At 36.8% G+C, this 20,711-nt stretch overlaps 2 protein-coding genes across 4 annotated transcripts; one reads left to right on the forward strand and one right to left on the reverse strand.

The window, feature by feature from the left end:
• Window positions 1-900: 900 nt before the first annotated feature.
• LOC113356438 (ubinuclein-1-like) lies at window positions 901-9,033 on the forward strand. Of its 3 annotated transcripts, none has more exons than XM_026599576.1 (13): window positions 901-1,537; window positions 2,349-2,435; window positions 2,619-2,711; window positions 3,538-3,614; window positions 3,758-4,328; window positions 4,638-4,737; window positions 4,822-4,931; window positions 5,094-5,180; window positions 5,317-5,442; window positions 5,782-5,922; window positions 6,018-6,065; window positions 6,552-6,653; window positions 6,823-7,213. In XM_026599576.1, the coding sequence occupies exons 1-13, from the start codon at window positions 1,193-1,195 to the stop codon at window positions 6,835-6,837; spliced, it is 1,902 nt and encodes a 633-aa protein (XP_026455361.1). In that variant the 5' UTR covers window positions 901-1,192; the 3' UTR covers window positions 6,838-7,213. The 3 variants fall into 3 exon arrangements, with proteins under 3 accessions (XP_026455361.1, XP_026455359.1, XP_026455360.1); XM_026599574.1 differs by lacking the exon at window positions 6,823-7,213 and adding an exon at window positions 8,142-9,033 and having other exon boundaries at window positions 902-1,537; XM_026599575.1 differs by lacking the exon at window positions 6,823-7,213 and adding an exon at window positions 8,142-9,033 and having other exon boundaries at window positions 902-1,537; window positions 5,097-5,180.
• Window positions 9,034-9,160: 127 nt separating this feature from the next.
• On the reverse strand, window positions 9,161-11,054 carry LOC113356440 (BTB/POZ domain-containing protein At4g08455-like). Its single transcript, XM_026599577.1, has 2 exons — window positions 10,573-11,054; window positions 9,161-9,852 (listed from the first exon to the last, which is right to left on the reverse strand). Exons 1-2 carry the CDS (start codon window positions 10,867-10,869, stop codon window positions 9,391-9,393), a joined length of 759 nt encoding a protein of 252 aa, XP_026455362.1. The 5' UTR covers window positions 10,870-11,054; the 3' UTR covers window positions 9,161-9,390.
• Window positions 11,055-20,711: the final 9,657 nt, after the last annotated feature.

Raw genomic sequence — 20,711 nt, forward strand, 5'->3', positions numbered from 1 at the left:
TACCGGTTCATTTATAAGGACATGAAACCCTTGTCTCAATGTTCCTTTTGTAAAAAAATGGGATCATTCTGATGATCAGTGTGTCTTTAGATTTAGAAACCGGAGAAATCACTGTCTTCACACTTCACAATCTTGGAATAAGAAGGTGGCTCAAAAATTGAAGGAAACAACTCTTTCAAAAGAGATTGAAAAAATTATTGCTGACTTTTCGGAGTTCTACCAAAGTATCGAGGAAACAAGTTGTGAAACAAGAAGAGACTCTCAAAGCCCTCATGTAAAACATATCTTATTCTCGATTCTCTGGTTCTTTCAGAAAGACCCCAATTGAATAAGAGTTTCTTTAAGAATTTCTCTATTCTTGAAAAACCTCCAAGATTTTACTGAAGTACTCATCAAGTGGAACACTATTATACCAGGTGCATTCTACTGGACTTATCACGTTGTACTTTTTTTCCTTCGTCAAGGTTTTGACTCACTGGATTTTCCTTGTCAATGTTTCAATGAGGCAACGTTTGCGTGTCCGTACTGTTTCAAGTCTTTACGTGCTTATGCAATTTCAGGTTTTTCTTTCTTGAGTTTTTCGGATATGTTTGTATTGACTTAGCCAGAATGGTCACAAAAATGAGTGTTATAAACCATATTTATTTACTAAGATGCCCTTTATATCTGACTTTAGGATTTACATATCTTGAACACCAAGTCCCATCTATATAAACAGAGGCGTAAAATCTGTATTTACACACATATCAAATAAATTCTCTTTCCTTTTTTCTTCGCTACTACGTGTCTTCTTCTTTATTCCGTAGTTTCATAACGAAACCGTATTTTTGCTTTTGGTCCACATCTCGGCCCTGGATACTAGCCCATAGCGAATATTGAAGTGCCGATACAACCCAAAATCAAAATACAGTAGTGGGGAGTTCCTTCCAAAGAGAGAGGAATTGACGGAAAATTCAGTTGCACCGTGAGAGGCGATACACTGAAACTTTTTCCAGTATCCCGCCCAGACAGACTGTTCGTCTTCTCATCTCTCTCTTTCTCGTATTTATCTCCCCAATTCCTTCATCGAACTCATAAACAAAAACCATCTTCTTTTCTTCTTTCGACCCATTTCCACTTCTTCTTCTTCTTCTTCTTCTTCTTCATTGATTTCTTGGAATCAATATTTGATGCCCTAAAATACTTCCCCATCATGGTTGAGGAGGAGATTGGAGTTGGTGGTGGAGGTGGAGGTGGGAACATACCTAGGGTTTCTCCTCCATCCTCTTCCATCGTTGTTGCTCCTGCTGCTGGTTGTGCTGTTGTTGCTCTTCCTGCAGTTGAAGCAATTAGTAAAGGGAGACAGATGTTTTCGGTGGAGATTATACCTGGTGAAACTACTTTTGTATCTTGGAGGAAATTGATCAAGGAAGCTTCTGATAAAATTAAACCTATTAATTCATTACCCCCGCAATCTCTTCTTGGTACTAGTGGTGCTGATGCTGGTGCTCCTCTGGCTGGGGCTAACCGTGCTCTCGAGTCGAGAATTGATCCTGCGGTGAGACGACAAACAATTTGATTGTTTTTCTTTGTATTGTTTTATTCTTGGTGAACTGATTTTTGGTTAATTTTGTTTTTGCAATGTGCATCAATAATATTTTTCTAGGGTTAAATTAAGGAGTTGTTTGGGGGTTTTTGTGTCACTCCGGTAGATGCATGCAAAGAAGGGAGTCAAGAAATGGTTATTTTGCATTTCTTATTCAGTCTTCAGCTTAGAATTGAATTCTCTTTGATGAATTTGTTTACCTTTAGACACATTGCAATGAGTTTTGGATCTGATGCTAGACGATTGAATCTTGTTTTACATATCTGATCCTGAAATGCTAGAATTTTCACCTTCTGTCTGATATTCAAAGCATACCCAATCAGTGCTTTCAGTGCCTCTTAGATATCTAATACTTGTCAATGGTCTAGTGTATTTGGACTTTTATCTAGGACGGACAAAACCAGTTATATTGACATTGGCTGGTGTACTCTTAATGTTGTTGTCTATTCTAGTATTTTGGTGTACATCTTTAGCACAGATACCGTCATGTGCTAAACGGAATTTAATATAGCCAGTTTGCCCTTGAATCCTCTTCAGTCTTTCAAAGATCATTCGAGGCACACTTGGTTGCAATTATAACATATTGAATCATGATACGACACTGCCTCTTTCTCATTCTCATTCTCATTCGTATTCAAGTTGTTTGTTATCATTTTGCGGTTGCCACTTCGGCTGTGGAACCGTGATAGGCATATAGCTCTTTTAACATTTTAAAATAATTTATCAACTCTCATGATTATATAATTGTGCGTCTCACTTGTAGGGTCAGCATGAGGATGCTGAAATGAAGGATGCGCCTACCTCCCATCGTTTTAGTGCCGTTATTGAGAAGATTGAACGACTGTACATGGTATTATTGCGCATTTGAGTTTGAAGTCTTTTTGAAGCCTGTGTATAGATATTATGCTTATGAGATGATACTATGCTGTGCAAGTGCAAGTGCAGAAGATTATGGTGTCTTGCATTTGCTTATTTTATTTGTCAAATATCTGATTTAAAGTTGATAACCTACCTTTACAATTGATGGTTTTAGGGTAAGCAAAGTAGCGACGAGGAAGAACTTGACGATATTCCTGATGATGATCAATATGACACGGACGACTCTTTTATAGATGATGCTGAGCTGGTTAGTTTAACATTTCTTATCTTTGGTGGCTTTACACTGATATCTATTTGATGTATAATAGTTGGTGATAAACTGGATGAGAATTTGAATCGAAGTCAAAACTTAATGGACGGTGGTTTGTAGACATAGTTGTAGCTACTGGATCTTGTATATTCTTGTATTCAGTTATTGCAACAAGCGGCTTTATGCCAACAATACTACCATGCTGGATTTTCTAGAAAAAATATAAGCTTTAGATTATTGCAAGTATGAAAAGATCGGGTTAGAAAAGTTATCTACTTATCCACCATTGTGTATTTATGTTTGCTTACTGGTTGGTGTTCTTGCACATCCTTGCTATTAAATTACTACCGAATATGACGTTTGAAAACTATTCTGTCTCATGTCACTGCGCAGAGTTGCAAACTTGCAATTTTATCTGTGCAAAATTGGTAGTTCTAAGCATGTGAATCAATAGACATATAGAATTCTCACTCAACGGACCATAATCCACATTATTATCTCTCTCTCCCTCTTATAGTTTTCTTATCCTTATGGATGATTTGGTGCTGCAGTTTCACTAGGTTGTTGTGTTTGTGGCTTACTGGCTCTACCTCAATTATTTTTTATAAAGACATTTTCTGAATCAGTGTTTTGTAGTTATCTGCACAACGTTTTATATTTTATGAATCAGTCATATGCGACAAATAACTTATCATCCTTTTGTATTTCGAACCTTATATTGTATTTCCTAATCCTGGAAAATGAATCAGCCATTTTATTAGTTATTGCATGATAGCGTATTTTTGTTTGGTATGCTCATGTTTCTCTGTCTTTTGCTCCGCAGGATCAGTATTTTCAAGTTGACAAGTCTACGACGAAACACAGCGGGTTCTTTGTTAATAGAGGGAAACTTGAACGCGCGTGAGTCTCTCTCAGCTTCCCACACTCGATCTCTTAAAATGTTGCATGCCGAGTGTTTCATCATTTGCTCGGGTAAAGAATGAAGTTGTCATCTTTGAGTACTCAAACTTCACATTTCATGCGTTTTTTATATTTTCTGCCAGAAATGAACATGTATCATCGCCTAAGGTCCAACCAAAGAAAAGAAGACGGAAAGATGCAGCGAGAACTTCTGGGGAAAATGATGCGGAGCAGTTACCAAATAAACATGCCAAAGTGGGTAATGTCAGGATGAAAGCTGCAGCTAGGACACCAGCTTCTACGGGGAATAAATCCTCTCAAAGCTTAGCTGCAGTGACCGAACATATTCAAGATGGGAAATCACACGAGCAACTGAGTACTCCTATAGAGCCACCAATCAGAAAGAAGCCAGTTTCGAAGGCTAAATCCGAGCACATTGTGTCTTCCAAAATCCAAACAAAAGATGCTTCTTCAATTGACGCAAAGGATACTGATAGGCAAAAACCTTTAGTTGTCCAGTCAAGGGACCTTGGTAGCAAATCGAAGGTTGCTAGTGACCCATTTGGCATTGCACATCAGATACATAGGGATTCGTCCACTTCGGCGCAGCTCGAGTCTCCATCCAGGAAATTCGAGTTAAGCCCAGCTAACAAAGTTCAGCAGAGAAGGAAAGACGGTAGTGATGATTTTCTTGAGCATCCAATGCGAAGAGTGGTGAGTCCTCATTCTGAAACCCTTAATTTACGCAAGGTGATGAGACTCTTTTTGAAATTTCTAGGGCATCCATGGGTACATGATTCTTGGCTGTTATACTTGATAAATTGAGTTACTATTGTCTTTTCTTCCCTCTGTCTCCTGCAAAATTGGTTAACAATGACAAGAGATGTAGGATATTCCAGTGTTTTCGTAACTGACCACTTTCTTCCAACTTCTTATTACGACAGTATATCTGATCAATGCTGCACTATATATTGTATAGCATGCTTTAATATGTATACATTTTATTTATTTTCTCTTACGCAGAAGAGTTCACCCATGCATCCAAAGGAAGGTTCCAGTATTAGATCAAAAGGCACAATGCTTGAGAGGGCAATTAGGGAGTTGGAGCTGATAGTTTCACAATGTAAGTGAGCCAAGTTTTGTGTATTCTAAGACACCATTTTTGAGGATCGAGGAAGTTCTAATAATTCATTTGTTTCTCTCACAGCAAGACCACCATCTGCAGAAACTCTGGATGCAGATAATTCGTTGCCTGGAATCAAAAGGAGGTTGCCTAGAGAAGTTAAACAGAAGCTTGCTAAAGTTGCCAGATTAGCGGTACTGGAAAATGCCCACGAGTTCTTTTAGTTCTATTGAACACTTATATGTTTCCTTCTCTGAAGACTTGTCTCACTTGTTCCTTACTGTTATATTTTGATTTCTCATCTGTGCTTTCACTGCCTTGAAGAAAAATTAAGCTAGTTTTTCTGGCAACTGCAGCAGTCAAGCCAAGGAAAAATATCAGAGGAGCTACTTAATCGCCTTATGGGTATTGTTGGTCACTTGATGCAGTTAAAATCGTTGAAGGTAGTGCCATAGAAGGAATAACTGTAATTCCAGCTTAAATGTTGGATTGATCTTTTTATTTGTAGTAGTGCTATTTCTCTTCTATTTTGTTACGTCAGTTAAATAAAACGAACAACTTTTTTTCTTTTTGTGATAGAGAAATTTGAAAGCGATGGTTGAATCGGGGTTGTCTGCAAAACAAGAAAAGGATGACAAATTCCAACAAATAAAGAAAGAAGTAACTGAGATGATTAGAACTCATGCATCTCCTTCGAAGTCCAAGGTAAGGAACTCTTGTTTTTTTCCAAATTGTTTATTGAATTATATGTTTAATCTTGGATCTGTTTGTTGAACCATGTACTGATTGCATATGATACACACCGTTGCTTTTCCACAATGTTAGAACTTGATGATAACACAAAAAAACAAAAAAAAAATCAATTTTCAATTTATATTCGAAGGCGTTGTACTGTTCTGTTGTGAAAAAGTGTTTCTATGTTCCAATGCAGTACTGTTGTTGCTTTCTGACTCCTCCCTTGTGGTGGTTACTTTTCGTCTTGTTGACCATGCTTTTAGAATTGCTCCTGCTGAATTTGTTTTCAACTGCATCATGTGTTCACAGGTGTTTGACGAACTTGATGAAACCTTTGACGAGTTTAGGGAAGGGACGGATTCCAAGGAGAAGGGGTTAATTAAAAAGACATACAGTATGGATCATTCCTTGGAGGATAAGATATGCGAGCTCTATGATTTTTATGTTGACGTAATAATTCTGATATATCCTTGTTTCTTCCTAAATAATGAGTCGGTACTCTATATGTGACGTGTGTTTTTGGTACTTACTTTTGTTGCTTCCAGGGGATGGATGAGGACAAAGGACCACAAATCAGAAAGCTATATGTGGAGGTAGGGGTCACATACAGATACGTAATACTTGTTTTTGCTGTTTATATTTTGTAAATTTCTCTATCCTTTATGCGGGACACTGATACATTAGAAAGAAAATCTGTGGATGTGCCCTGTCTGTGGCTTGATAACTTAGTATGTGGTTTCATGGTAGCTAATTGGCTAAGATGGAAGTCAGCTATAGGGATAAAGTGAGAGACAGGAGTAGTGAGTGTACACTTTGGTTACTTTGCAGTGGACCTGAAGGCCATCTTAAAGATTAGTACACTCAGGGAAGAATTAAATCTTGTAAAAGACAAAACTAAAGGAATAGAATAGACTACTCTGACTAGTATCATTTTCAGCCCACAAATTAGTCACACCTTACGAACAACTAATAAATACTTAGCTCGGTAATTGGTACATATATGGAATTTACCTACAGTTACTGCAAATGAGTATTATCTTTGATGTTATGGGGTTTGGTTTCCGTGCCTTTCTTACCAGTTGGCAGAATTATGGCCTAGTGGATTGATGGACAATCATGGGATAAAGAATGCTGTTTGTAGAGCAAAAGAGCGGAAGAGGGAACTGTATGGTCGACACAAGGTACGGGAATGTTCGATACATTTATATGTTTTTCTTGGTGATACAGAATATAGTTCAATGGTTAGAATAATGCAATCTTAATTAGTTTTCTTCTCCCTTCTTCATTTGGAAATCTCTTTTTATCTTCACATTTTTCTGGTGCTATGTATATTTTTGTATGTCCATATAGGTAAATACTGCATGAAATTGGGGATACATGGCTCCGAAGTCTCAGCTTTCTTCCTCTAGCTTAATGTGGTTGTAATCGCGTTTTCGCTGAATAACAAGTCTCAAAGTTACATAGATTGGCATGTGGTTGTAATTGCTTAAATGACAAATCATAAATCCGCATTGATTGACACGTGGTTAGCACACAATTATGACGATAGCAAGCTGTGACATTTCTGTTGCCACGAGCATTTGCGTTCATTTTTCTTTTGAAAATAGTATTGGTTATTGGAAAACCAAAAGAAAAGCCATGTTTCATTTGAGCGTAGAAGTATGGTAGGTAATTAATAAACTTGTAAGACGTTATCTCAAAAATATTCTAGTAGGAATGAGAAGGAAGGCCGATTTTTCTCGTACTCGGAATTGTGAACTGACAAAAGAGTTCTCATAAATAAACTTTTATTGACAAAAGAGTTCCTTTTTTAGAAATAATTCCATTATTATATTAATTGTGATGTAAAAATAAAAAATCCAACAACTGACATACATGGTAGAGGAAGTTCATCTGAATCTTTTGGAATCCCTTGGCTGCGCATTAAGAATGCCTCGTGTCATATTGAAACAGTCATGTGTTATGGAGTATAAAGCACTTGTGCATCATAGACTCATCCGATTTACTTTATTTTCTTAAATATAGATGGTGAAATTGCATTTTCATAGCTTATGAAACATTAATGATGTATTATTTAACTACAATACATACATTTAGTCGGTGAACGCGTGTCTTTCATTATGTGGTCTCAGATGGCATTAAGTTTCTTTAAGACGAGTTTGCCCAGCTTTTAAGTTACTATAATTTAGCACGTGGTAAGTTTGTTCTGTACTTTCTCGTTTAGAAATAATTCCATTATCTGAATCTTTTGGAATCCCTTGGCTGCGCATTAAGAGTGCCTCGTGTCATATTGAAACAGTCATGTGTTATGGAGTTTAAAGCACTTGTGCATCATAGACTCATCCGATTTACTTTATTTTCTTAAATATAGATAGTGAAATTGCATTTTCATAGCTTATGAAACATTAATGATGTATTATTTAACTACAATACATTTAGTCGGTGAAGGAGTTTGCATTATGTGGTCTTTCATTAAGAACGAGTTTGCGTGTCTTTCATTATGTGGTCTCAGATGGCATTAAGTTTCTTTAAGAACGAGTTTGCCCAGTTTTCCCAGCTTTAAGTTGCTATAATTAAGCATGTGGTAAGTTTGTTCTGTACTTTCTCGAAGAAAATAATTTTGGTTTGACGTTAACGGTGTTCCGTATGTGAATGTTAAATGATTGCAGGAGGAAAAGATCAAGAGGAAAAGGCTATCTTCTAACACCCCTAGAGCAGACCAAATAGTATCGGGAGAAACCAGTTCTGTTGCTCAACAGCCAAGATCTGTTGTGCCTCTTGATAAGATACATTCTGAGACCAACAGTGAAACTTTAACATCAACCAGTAAGATGACTTCTACTCAGACACCAGCAAATCAGCAGCATTTCTCCATGATGGATAGGAATGTATCATCATCCAGTGTGACAATGACAAAAAGTTCATCTACTACTGATTGGCTAAAGCAAGAAAAAGTTAAATGCAGTTCAAGCACCTTGTCCAGCACCTTCTTGGACAAGGCAAGGAAAACTTTGGACGGTATTCTGAATCAAAAAACAAAGAGAAGGTCTGAGTCAGACTCAGGAGACAACAATTGTCGTACTGTACTAGAGAAGCCATCTTCCCAGCAACAACAACATAACCAACAGCAAGGGAAGGAAAGAGAAAGGCAGAAAAAGGTGTCTCAAAAACAGGCAGTAGTAGGTAGTCAAATTCAGAAACCAAGCCTTCCATCTTCTGCTGCTGCTGGTCTGCAAGGTAATCAGCAACCTAGCAACTGATATCAGTATATGGATAGCGCTCAATTATCAGTTTTCACACCAAAAGGCACAGAAATCTGATGCATTTTGTTTTGCCTTCTCATTTTTATTTTCTGCGGGTGGGGGTAGTAATTTTATCCACACAAATTATGCCTTGTTTACTTGCCTCCATTATACCTTTGGTACGGGTCTCTTATCAATTATCATATTTTGTAATATAACGATGTTTATGTGGTTATTTCACTCATAAACTTGTACTAGATTAGTTTTAACTTTGGACTGGGCAAATTTGAGATGTTTAATGAATCCCTTCTTACTGCAATTGATTCTTCTTTTCTGAATGTCTTTCCTGGGCTGATTAACGTAAACTCTTTCTCTTCTTTCTAGTAATAGTTTACTTTAAAATTATAAAAAAAACAGGCAGGCAGCTGAAAATAACTCCTGCCGGATAGAAATTATGTTCAAACTTAAATTTGTTGTACCATGGGTTCGGCTTTTACAATTAACTAATAAGCAGGCCGAGTGTGGTATGCTGAAACGCATAAATGCTCATTGCAATGTTAACTTCAAAACAAAGTCTGCATGTTTTACAGAAATAATTACATTTGTTATATAGCAAGTTTCATCCTAAGCTTCAATATGATCATTGCCTTGCACTGAATGTTCTTGACAAACTTACTCATAAATATTCGGTGGCAACAGCAGCAGTATTGACCTGCTTAGAGAGATATGCTTCGTATATACCAACGACGAGGCGAGGGTCTTTTTCCACGAGCTCCTTGTACTCATCCTGCTTTGTTAATTTGTCCATGTTGTCCATCACCATAGAAAGTGATGCTTCCATTAGGTGCTTGGCATTGTGCTGGTTGGCAAATGCGAAACTTATTAACGCGTTTTCTCCATTAACTTTCGATGTCATGAATTTCTCACAGTACGCCTTCAGGTGCTTCACTTGGTATCTTTCTGCTAGCACCAAAAGATCGAGGGCCATACTCTCATCAAGGGTTGCCTCTGCAGTGTACAAGTAATGCACAAAGGAGCGAAGCACGTTGTAAGAAACATCACTGATCTTTATGGTTCCACTTCTACTCTCTTCCATATCGCTTTCTAGCATCGCTTTGAACACCGGAGATCTGCTGACCTGTATTTGTTAACAAAATGAAAGTGCACAAGAAAAATCAATAACGTAATTAACAAGAGTAGGATGAAGTGATTGTGATTAATCAAGTTAAGGCACCCCACCTAGGCTAAAAATCAATCAAGACAAGAAGTTTAATCTACATGGAATAGGTACTATAATAGACTTCTTAGGAACTTATGACTATAGAAAGACATGTAAGGTGATTTCCGCCCATCATATTAAACGCATTCTACCATGTCACTCAAGGATACCTCTTTATATAATGTGCGAGAAAAATCACAAATGCAAAAAAAGTAAGAAAAATTGTAATGGGAAATGACAATTCCTTTAGCAAGAAAAGTTGTTCATCAAAAATCAATTGGTCATTTTCACATAGAATCCTTCTAGAGTTACAAATCGAACATGTATGATAGTAGATCATCTAAGCTGACCTATGCCCCTATGGTAAGTTATAAAACCAACAAAGACATCTTCATGCCTACAACCAAGAAGTGATACTGGGTATTCTAAAAAAACCTAAATCAATGGAAGAAATACAAGATTGATTTGCAATGCTGCATCAAATACGCGCACATTACAATCTGTAAAAAGGGAGCGTGAATCATCTAAAAATTTCACTATGACACAATCTTTTCCAAGTGGTGACAAACATCAAACAGATTACGAGCATCTTCATTAGTAGGAAGTAAAGTGTAATTTAGGGTTGATATTTTATTTTACCAGAATTGCCTTGTGAGCAGGAACAGGAGGAGATTGATCATCCGTAGCAACGAGAACGACATCAGTGAATGATAAAACTGAAGATGGACGGTGATGATCATCGACCGGAGATAACCAAGTTAAAAATGAGATCTTAGATTTGAGGTCTTCAATCTCTCTCTTCAGTTCTTCCTCAGTCTCACTTGCTTCCTCGTAACACTCTTTGCAGGTACCTGCATCGGAAGCCAGGTATTCATCTCTACATGATATGCAACGCATCTTACCAACACTGGTTACTGGTTGTGACCTCTGAGCCATTCCTCAAGAACACCACCAGGACAGAACGGAATGGAACACTTAAAACGGATGTTACAAATGTGGACTCTAGTCCACCTGAATCCACCTTGTAATCCTGTATACACGCTCTGAATCCTCTGATCAGGGTGGGGGAAGCTCAACAGATACCTTTTAGTTTTAGTCTTTTGCTCCCAAATCCTAATATTATTGCCACTGCACCACATATCATAAAGACCTATAAACTTTTTTTATTTTTTTTTATTCTTTTTCATCTTATTTTTCACTTTTCTTTTCATTTTATTTTATTTTTCCGTTTACATGAGCCAATGTGTTTGTTTTTGCCACTTTGGCTCCTAGTCAGTAAGTTGGCGAATGATTGTTCGCGAATTTTTTTCGTATCGCGAATTTTATCGTTTTATTCGCGTACGTTTGCAACTCCGAACCCAAGACGCGTATTATGTGGCATTTCCGGATTATTCGCGAATCGTTCACGATTCACGAATTTTACGTATCCCGAATGATACGTCCGCTTAATTCGCCAGAAATTCTTTAGCTTTTATGTTTTCAAATGCCCCATTTTTTTGGGCTTTACTGCCTCCCAAGCATACACAACCCAATATTAGACGTTGTTGTAATTTTTATGAAACAAAAATAACATAAGAGATTTGAAAGTGAAGGTGAGAGAGATCTAAACCACTATACCACGTCCTCTTTGATGACTAATGTTGTATATATTATTAATATCATCATATTAAGTTTATTTTTCTTTAAATAACTCACATGTATGCATAAAAATTAGTTTATGACCTTATAAATACTAATTATTTATTATATATAGATACCTAATTTTCAGATCCGAACTCACATTTATAAATCGAATTATACACGTACGTATGTCGTTCCGAATTACTGACGAATCACGTTCCGTTGACCGAATTTTGGACCGAATTTGGGTTTTACAAAACCGTATAATACTCGTATGTTTGCCGTTCCGTACGTTTGCCGAATCCCGAATTGCTAACCAGGCTTTGGCTAACTATTGATTCAAGACAGCAACTATATTTGATTTCGTAGGATAAATACTCGTAAAAAATTTAAGAATTTTATAGAAGGGATTTCAACAAAATCACATCTATACTGCGAGAAAAAAAAAAGAGAGAACACATGAAAATTAAGAACAATTTATTCATCTTGGTGAATAATTTCGTCCGTGTAGCTCTTTCTTACGCGACATGTCTTTTCTTTTGTCAGGATAAAAGGAGAAGGTAGTAACACTGTCAGTCTTGGAGAGCCAACGTAAAACCCATTCATATCATCGTAGGATGAAACCCATATATATACTGTTGGGACGTTACCCTTCAGCGATACGTCATGCTAAAAAAATGCTAGGCAATCTGACCTCGTGGCTTCCATTTGTAGCCTACCCAAACTTGTTTGGGATTAAAGGCTTAGTTTTCAGTTTGTTAGAAATTCGAACAACCGTATTATGTCGATCACAACCTTCGTTATTAACAAGTATTCGGTTAACATTTCAATATTACTTTTTAGTTTGACTTTAGTAGTAACTAGGTGTTCATCTCGTGCGTTGCACGGGCTTGAGTTTAGATTTCTTGGATATTAAGTGCTCACTGTTGAACTATATTTACCACTGTTTTACATCTTAATTCTTAAATTGCTTGGCAGGGTCCTTCTGCCAATTGTTGTAAAATTGACCTTTGTACGATGCATTAGGAATACCCTGAATTAGGAGTACCTAGAAGATAGTGAACACAACAGTCTTTGACTCTTTGTGTTGTGTTTCGGTTTCGGTTAAGTTTGTTATTCTATTTCTGTTTTCTGTCCTTGTAAAATATAATCAATCAAATAAATTCATGGACTTAAGTTCAAATGGAAAGAAATAATGTTACACATAATTAAAGTTAAAGATAAGTATGATTTTGCATAACAAATTCTACTGCACTTGTCACTTCTGCAAAAGATGGGACTTACCTTCATCTTTCAAGGATGCGGCATAAAAAAACTTGGAAAGTAGGTAAGATTCAACATCTTCAGGGAGACGGATCTAAACTATAAATTTTATCGAGTAGTATATAATTTAAATGTAAATTAAATTCATACTGGAACTCCAGTTAATCCCATCTCAAATCACCGTAGTTTGACATTTTTGTGTATGATTCTAATCGTAGGTCCTACTTCTTCTAAGACGGTCTCTTTAACTCCTTGACTCTGAAACATTATGTCCTGGTTGTTTATTGATTTCATGTCCTTGTTCCCCATAAAATACCATAAGAGTAACGGAGAAAGTCAACTTACTCAGTTCCTAACATACAGAAAACTGGCCGTGTTGTCTTTCTTTTTCCAATTGATATTGGGTTAGTATTGTTACATCTAATCATAGATGCTTCAAAAAGCAGTAAGTATTAGATGTAGAAACACTAACCCAATTCAGTTAGGTTTCGTAATTATTGTTGCGTCAGAAGCCATCACTTCATCTGTTTCCGCCATTTTTCCTTTTAGTATATGTTGGATGCCTATAGAGTTTACATGAACCAAATTATCAACCAAATAAATTAATTGAGAAGAAATCATTTGTTGTTTATAATTATATACTTCAACTTCCAAAAATACGAAAAGAAAAAAAAAGAAACGTGAACATTTCACTATAATAAATAGTGTATATTCTCTGGACATCTCCAAGGATGATCAACTGGGAATTAAGCTAAACAAACCCAAATACGGAGTGTATTATATGATAAGAACATGAATCACAGAGTACACAAATTCTATGAACCAAATACTCATTTACCAATTCCAAATACATTAAAGTTTCTTACTATAAAAGAGAGCTCGATAATCAGATATACCTTGCGAAGAGGGATGCCAGTAATACTGGTTCCTGTCTGGTTCCTTCCCACCATTGTATCATTTCTTTGGCAAGATCAAACTGAGCTTGTTCACTCAATTTCTAAAAATAGTTACACTAAAATAAACATTGACCCTTAAATGCTCATGAAGATCCCAATACCGACAAGAGTAGTCACGATAGAAAAACAAAATATTCATCGACGTAATTGAGAACATTTACCATGTAAAAATGTAAGGACTGTTCATTGTGAGTCCATCCAAAAGATTTATTTCCCCTAAGAACTATCTTAAGTAAGCTACTTAATGAAAAATATAATACTACTTCCACTCAATAAATCATGTCATCTAATACAAACCACATACGAAAACTAATTCACCAAATAAGAAGAGTGATATTTGTCTACATATGAATAGGGAAACATATAACCCACGATCCAAAACTAAACGACATTTAAGAATTTTGTATTTTCGACAATGAAACTTAGAATTCTGCATATCACGTCCACATTCCAGGACCCATTACATATGAAAATGCTTCAAGAACATCATTGTAATTGCACGGCTAGTCTGGTGTATTAACTTTAACGTAGTTAAGAAATGGAAAAAATAAAGCATCGATAAATCTAGCTTCAAAACATGCTAGGAGAAAAGAGAGGAAAACCTACCTCCCTGAGTTGAAGAAGTTTTCATTAACGTACCAAACACATCCACCAAAGTTGAATCAAAGTAGTTTGACTACAATGCTGAGAGAAAGATGACCTATTAATTATAAAGTTCAAGTACAACGGTGGTTGAGTTCCGTCTCCGAATCTGACAACAATAATACATCCATGGAGATACATGCAGTTACCGGATCATAGAGACATCACACAATCCATAGAAAAGAACACTAACCGTGTCAAGTTCTTCCATACAAAAAAGGATATGTTAAAGCATGAATAACAAAAAAAAAAATTCAATATATACCTGTTCGATGAAGTTTATCTGTCACTAATAAAAAACTCTACCTCAAATGTCTCTTTATACCTGTTAGTAAAACAGGATATAGTGTGGTTGGCAACTCTGAAAACTCACGGATATTTTGATATGCTAGATCTAGCAACAGTGACAAAGGAAAATGACACCAATAACCTACAGAAATAACTCTGATATTCATATAATATCACAGATTATTGTGAAGTTAAAGAGTAAATCTTACTGGAAAGTGTTCCTCGCTCATTTGATCATCTTCTTTTATTTCCTTAAGAACTTTCCCTGATATCCCGTGAAGTTATCATATGCGCTTCTCTCTTATAACACTATTCTACTTCCATCTCTTTACAATTTTGTGCTTTCCTCTCTCTCGCAACACTGTTTCTTATACTACAATTGTGTCAAGTACTTTGCAACATCAAACATTCCGTTAGCGTTATTCGGACTCTCCACAAACTGTATTCACATTTTCTCACCTAACAAAAGAAACAACTTACATTCTACCAAAGTTAAAACATAGATAATTAATAGCGTCAAGTAATTGCAGGCAGTACCAATTTGGTGTACGACATAACATCAATAGCTTTCTAGATTATGGGTAGATGCAAATAATTTCGAGATTCATGGGTAATAGGAACATTTATATTGAATAATAATGTGCATATGATGTATCTTAAAATAGTACTTACATGAGGATCGATCATAAGAACATAAACATCGAATTCCTCGAGAAGAGAACCTTGGATCATTATTAGTGCTCCATGGGGCATGATGAACTTCATTTCATTTCTGCGAAATGTGACGCCAAAAAAATATCTTAAGAATCAACTAATCATAAGTGACACTTTTATATTCTCGATTTTCAATGAAGTTCTTAAAAGAAAAAAATAGTGTCATAAGTAACAGTATCCTACAATTCATGGTTCTCGCATGATGTTTGGGGCCTTTGGGCATACACTATTGAAACTTGAATAAGAAAGGAAAATAGGCACAATCCAGAACACATTATTACCTATGTGATGCCAGACTTTACCTCCGATGACTTATATTACCCTCTCATCATTCTCCTTTCGAACAACATCAAATAAAAATACATTGAGCATTGGTGGCGTGGAGTGATCATTCCATTTGGAAATACATCTGATATAATGCATCCTCTTGATCAATTTTTTTTAAAGGTCAAAAGCAACCTCCACCAGTGAATAATTCAAAAAACAATAGAGTGATTGAGTGAGTCTACCATGTATACCAAAGTTCATGTTTTTCAATTCAATGGTCCACCATGCATACCGAACTTTATGCTTCTTGTAGATGTATATGAGCAACATCAGTTCCATAGAATAATAGGCATTCATGTTCTGACTAAGTTCAAACATTCACCCGCAAATTTAAATGTCCATAATGGAATCTGGTTACTATAAAAATATCAAGTGCCTTCAATAACTGGAAAAAGTTGAGTAGAATATAAGCCACTCGCAACATTTACCTGGCATATTTCACTGGTCTCCATGCTCTTATTTCCCCTTCCACATCTCATTGAAGACAACCTATAAGATAAAATGAAAACATGAGCAGATAAACTATCATGAGAAGATAAATTATATAATGAAAAAGCATAAAAAACAACAATCAAAGCACATTATAGTGACCATGCTTGAGATTTGAGAACAACATATCCCTTGTGAACATGGGTAACATTAACAAACGCCGCTGACAAATGATCGTTTCAACTTAACCACATTAACAAAACCCCACATCTATTTTATGGTGGTGAGTCATAGTTAAAAATCAATGAATACAAAGGGATTCTCCCAACTAAATTTAAAGAACTACAAAATTAAGGCTTTTGTGCAGTGATTAGCACCAACAGTAGAATTTTACCCGCGGAGTTATATAAATCTATATACCTGCAAAGAGAGAGGAAGAATCGAATTAGATCGATTCGTTTTCCAGGGACGATATTGGGAATATATAGTAGAAAGAAGAAGAGTTTCTCTGGCTGTCTAGGGTAGGAGAGCTGATAATTTTTTTCAATGACGTCGACTTCACAGCTGGTGTAACAAAAAACTGAAGAGAATTTATCATGTTTAACGCCGATATCACGATACTTATTAGATCTTGTTTACTCACTGTTCATAATAGAATCAGTGGTGACGGCATTGAAAAGAGGACGATAGAAATAGGGTAGGGGTTAAGTAGGTTTTATAAGTGTGATTTTTTTTCTTTTTTTTGACCTCGTGAGTGATCCAAGAATTAACGGAAATATAACAGTTTCAGAATCAGTCTCTGAAACATCTAAACGCGCAAAGAAAATGCACCAAATATGTATAGTGAAACTTAATATAATCAAATCTTACTTATAGAATGAACACTCAAACAATATTGTCTAGAAACCAATACCGTTGAAACAATTATACCCTGTATAAGCATCGGGAAGCTCCTTTGTTCCCTACGCATGTTCCTGAAAACAAAACAAAGAAGAAAACTAAAAAGATTACAAATCAGGTTTGGATGTTGTGAGAAAAACCAAAGAAGAAGAGGGATAGGAAAAGAGGCAGCAAAAGTTTCTTTTTTCTGTAAAAATGAAGGACAATAGGCAGAGGGAAATCGGTAGCAGAATGGGAGATTAGGGTTTTACTTTCGATCTCACGAATTAGGGTATCAGTTTGGTTGTGCGAGTAGGTTTGGCGAGTAGATTTGATATCTGGATATTACCGAAAAGATCTCAAAACGCTCAATTCCTATTGGTCGGGGCCAGGTGCTCTAGAATTCAAGCTTTTGGCCTAACTTTTATTCTGGAGCCAGTATTTCGGCCTCAAATTATATATACAATGTAGTAAGAGGCGAGACATTTAACATGAACGCGCGATTGGGGAATATAAAAAACAATTGGGGGATAGGAAAAGGACAAAAACGGGATCCAAATATCAAATCAGGGTCACCCCTTATCTAAGTATTTTATGTAATTCCTAATCTACCCCTCACTATTCAGGATTAGTGATTAATAATAATTAGTAAAATCTTAAGATTTTTGATAAATGATTAGTGTGTGTTATTATTTGTGTTTGGGTGAGTGAGGTGAGAGTAGAAGGAGGGAAAAAGTATTTGAGCGGGAATTGTGAAAATGGAGGATGATTGTGAAGGGAGAATCGTTGCGGCTGAATCTTTGGCTCAACTACAACAAGGAGCATATCTTGAATCTTCATCCAATGAAAACAACTCAAAATTGCAAGTTTTTGTGGAACCAACACCTTTGGAACATGAATTTTATGAGCATGAAGTCTTTCGTGAAGAACCAACCCAAGAGAGTAACTAGCTCAACATATAAGCACTCCCAATACTCAGGTAAAGCTGCTAATGGGCTGAAAATTTGATTTTTTTTCTTTGAATCCACCATTGCTGCTGTAAAAGCTCGGTACCGGCATGGTCAAAGTATGAATACCATGCCGGAACCACAAATACCGTCATAGTATTCATACTACGACCATGCCGGAACCTTGATATCCCCCATTTTGAAACTAAAAGCGGCATAGTTTGCAACCAAAAAACTGTGCCGGTAAAGAAGTTACTTTTTACCTACCATGGAATATTCTATCGAATATGCTACCGGCATGGTTAAATTCTAAGGTTACCATGCCGGTACTGCATGAAAAACATACAGGAAGCAGTGTCTTCCGAAGCTAAATACCGGCATGTAAAATTAATTAACTACCACGCCGGAACTGTGTACCGGCGTGGAACCATAGATAACGAGAATGCCGAAACTGTGCACCGGCGTTGTTCAATTTTAACGTTACCATGCCGGTACCTGCAAAAAAACATACAGGAAGGAGTGTTTTCCAAAGCTAAATATCGGCATGGTATATTAAGTATGGGCCACGCCGGAACCTCCTAACGGCGTGGTAACTTAGATTACGAGCATGCCGGAACCAGTATTTCCGGCATTGCTTTCAAATATATTGTTAATGCCGGAAGCGTCTCAAAATTGGTCTTCAGTTTCGGTGCAGTTCGACTATGCCTGGAATGTGATCGAGTATGCCGGAACTGCATACCGACATAGTATTAAATTTTTCTTTTTTGGAACTAGTTTATTTTCTTTTCGTTCGATCCTTAGGTTGTGACTTATATTGATCCAACAAATGCAAAACCGCTCGGTCGGGATACGACGGAATACTATAAAATGCCTCCGGTATGTTACCAAAGATTTCTTTTCACCTAGTATCTTGAATATTACCAATGGATTGCTTGTAATGAACCTTATAATCTCTCATTGTTGTCCTTATGTAGGGAATAAAAGATCCAAAGGAAGCAATTGCTTGGGCTAAAGAGACTGCTCTTAAGAACATGTGTGTGTTGGTGAGGAATACCCAAGGTTCAAAAAGCCATTTTGAGATGGTTTGCGAGAGAAGTGGGCAATACAAGGAGAAAAATAGCTACAAGAGAAAGGATTATGTATATCCAAAGAAGATTAATAGGGTATACAAGACTCATACGAGGAAGGATAATTGCCCCTTTAAGCTTGTATTCCGTTTAAATGACAAGAACAATGAATGGGATTGTGAGGTTTCGTTCGGCCGTCATAACCACCGGGATCCGAAAGATTTTGTTGGTCACTCCCTAGTTGCGAAGCTAAAACCTCATGAAATGGAGGATGTAAAGAGATTGACCAAATCATTTATCAAACCGAGACATATTCTCAGAGGCTTCAAGGAAAAGGATGAGACGAATGTGTCTTCTCTGAGTACAATTTATAGTGCACAAGCAAGTATAGGGCGGAATAGGAAGGGAGGAGCGTTATGCAAGAATTTGAGAAGATATTTTGGGATTACAACTACACGCATATCATTAAAAGAGGGCCGGACAACGAGCCCCTTTCAAATATTCATTTCGCATCCTTTGCTTTCACAATTGGCTCATACATGTTGTGGTGTTCTTATGATGGATTGCACCTACAAGACAAACAAATACAATATGCCGTTGCTGAACATCGTGAGGCACACATCGGACAAAGTAACATTCACATTGGCTTGGTGTTTAATAAAAAACGAGAGGGAGTATAATTATCATTGAGCATTACATCAATTGAAAAGATTCTTCCGGGAAAATCAACTTCCGAGGGTCATCATAACCGATCAAGATGATGCATTAATGAAAGCAATATCCAACGTCTTCCCTGATGCACAAAATTTCCTATGTACATACCATATACATAATAATGTGATAAAAACTTGTCATGCCTTGTTTGAACCCACAAAGGCGGATATTAAGAAGAGAATGATTGTTCAACTAGAGGAATATGTTCGCAAGAAAAAACTATCTCCCGAAGAAGAAGAAGATGTGGGAGGCAAGATCAAAGAGCGAGTGGACAAAGAACATGAGGAAAATCATAAAAAAATAGTTGGAATTTCTGAGAGATTGGGAGAAATTTTATTGGTCTCTTACCGAGGATATGTATGAAAAGAGATTGGACAAGTTTATTGCCGATTGGAATGCAGTTTATCCGACTGTCATCTGGTATTGTCGGACTCAATGGTTGGATAAGTTCAAGGAAAAATTTGTGCGTGCATGGACAAACCGGTATAGACACTACGGGAATGAAGCAACTAGTATATCGGAGGCCACTCATGGGAGATTTAAAAATCTAATCCGGTCCGGTCAAGGAAACGTGGCTACGGCCACCGAGGCAATGAAGCAATGCTTTAAGAGTGATATCGATAGGATCAAGAAGGCTTTTGAAAAAAACTCAATGGAAAGGATGACTTCATATTTACCATATGTTAAGTTGATCCAAGGAATAGAGTTCAACGTTTCTCAATGGGCAATAAAACATATGATGAGACAAATGATATGGGAGATACACTATGACAAACCGGGTGATGTGTGTATTTGTCCCGACATGTCTTCATTGGGGATTCCGTGTCGTCATATGCTTGTGAATTATGAAGAAGTGATACCTATTGAGGTTTTGGAAGCAACTATCTTTCGACCCTCCCCCTACGGAAGATCCCAGACAATCACCTTGGGAT

Source organism: Papaver somniferum, chromosome 3 (genome assembly GCF_003573695.1).
Source record: "Papaver somniferum cultivar HN1 chromosome 3, ASM357369v1, whole genome shotgun sequence".
In the NCBI taxonomy this organism is placed as follows: Eukaryota; Viridiplantae; Streptophyta; class Magnoliopsida; order Ranunculales; family Papaveraceae; genus Papaver; species Papaver somniferum.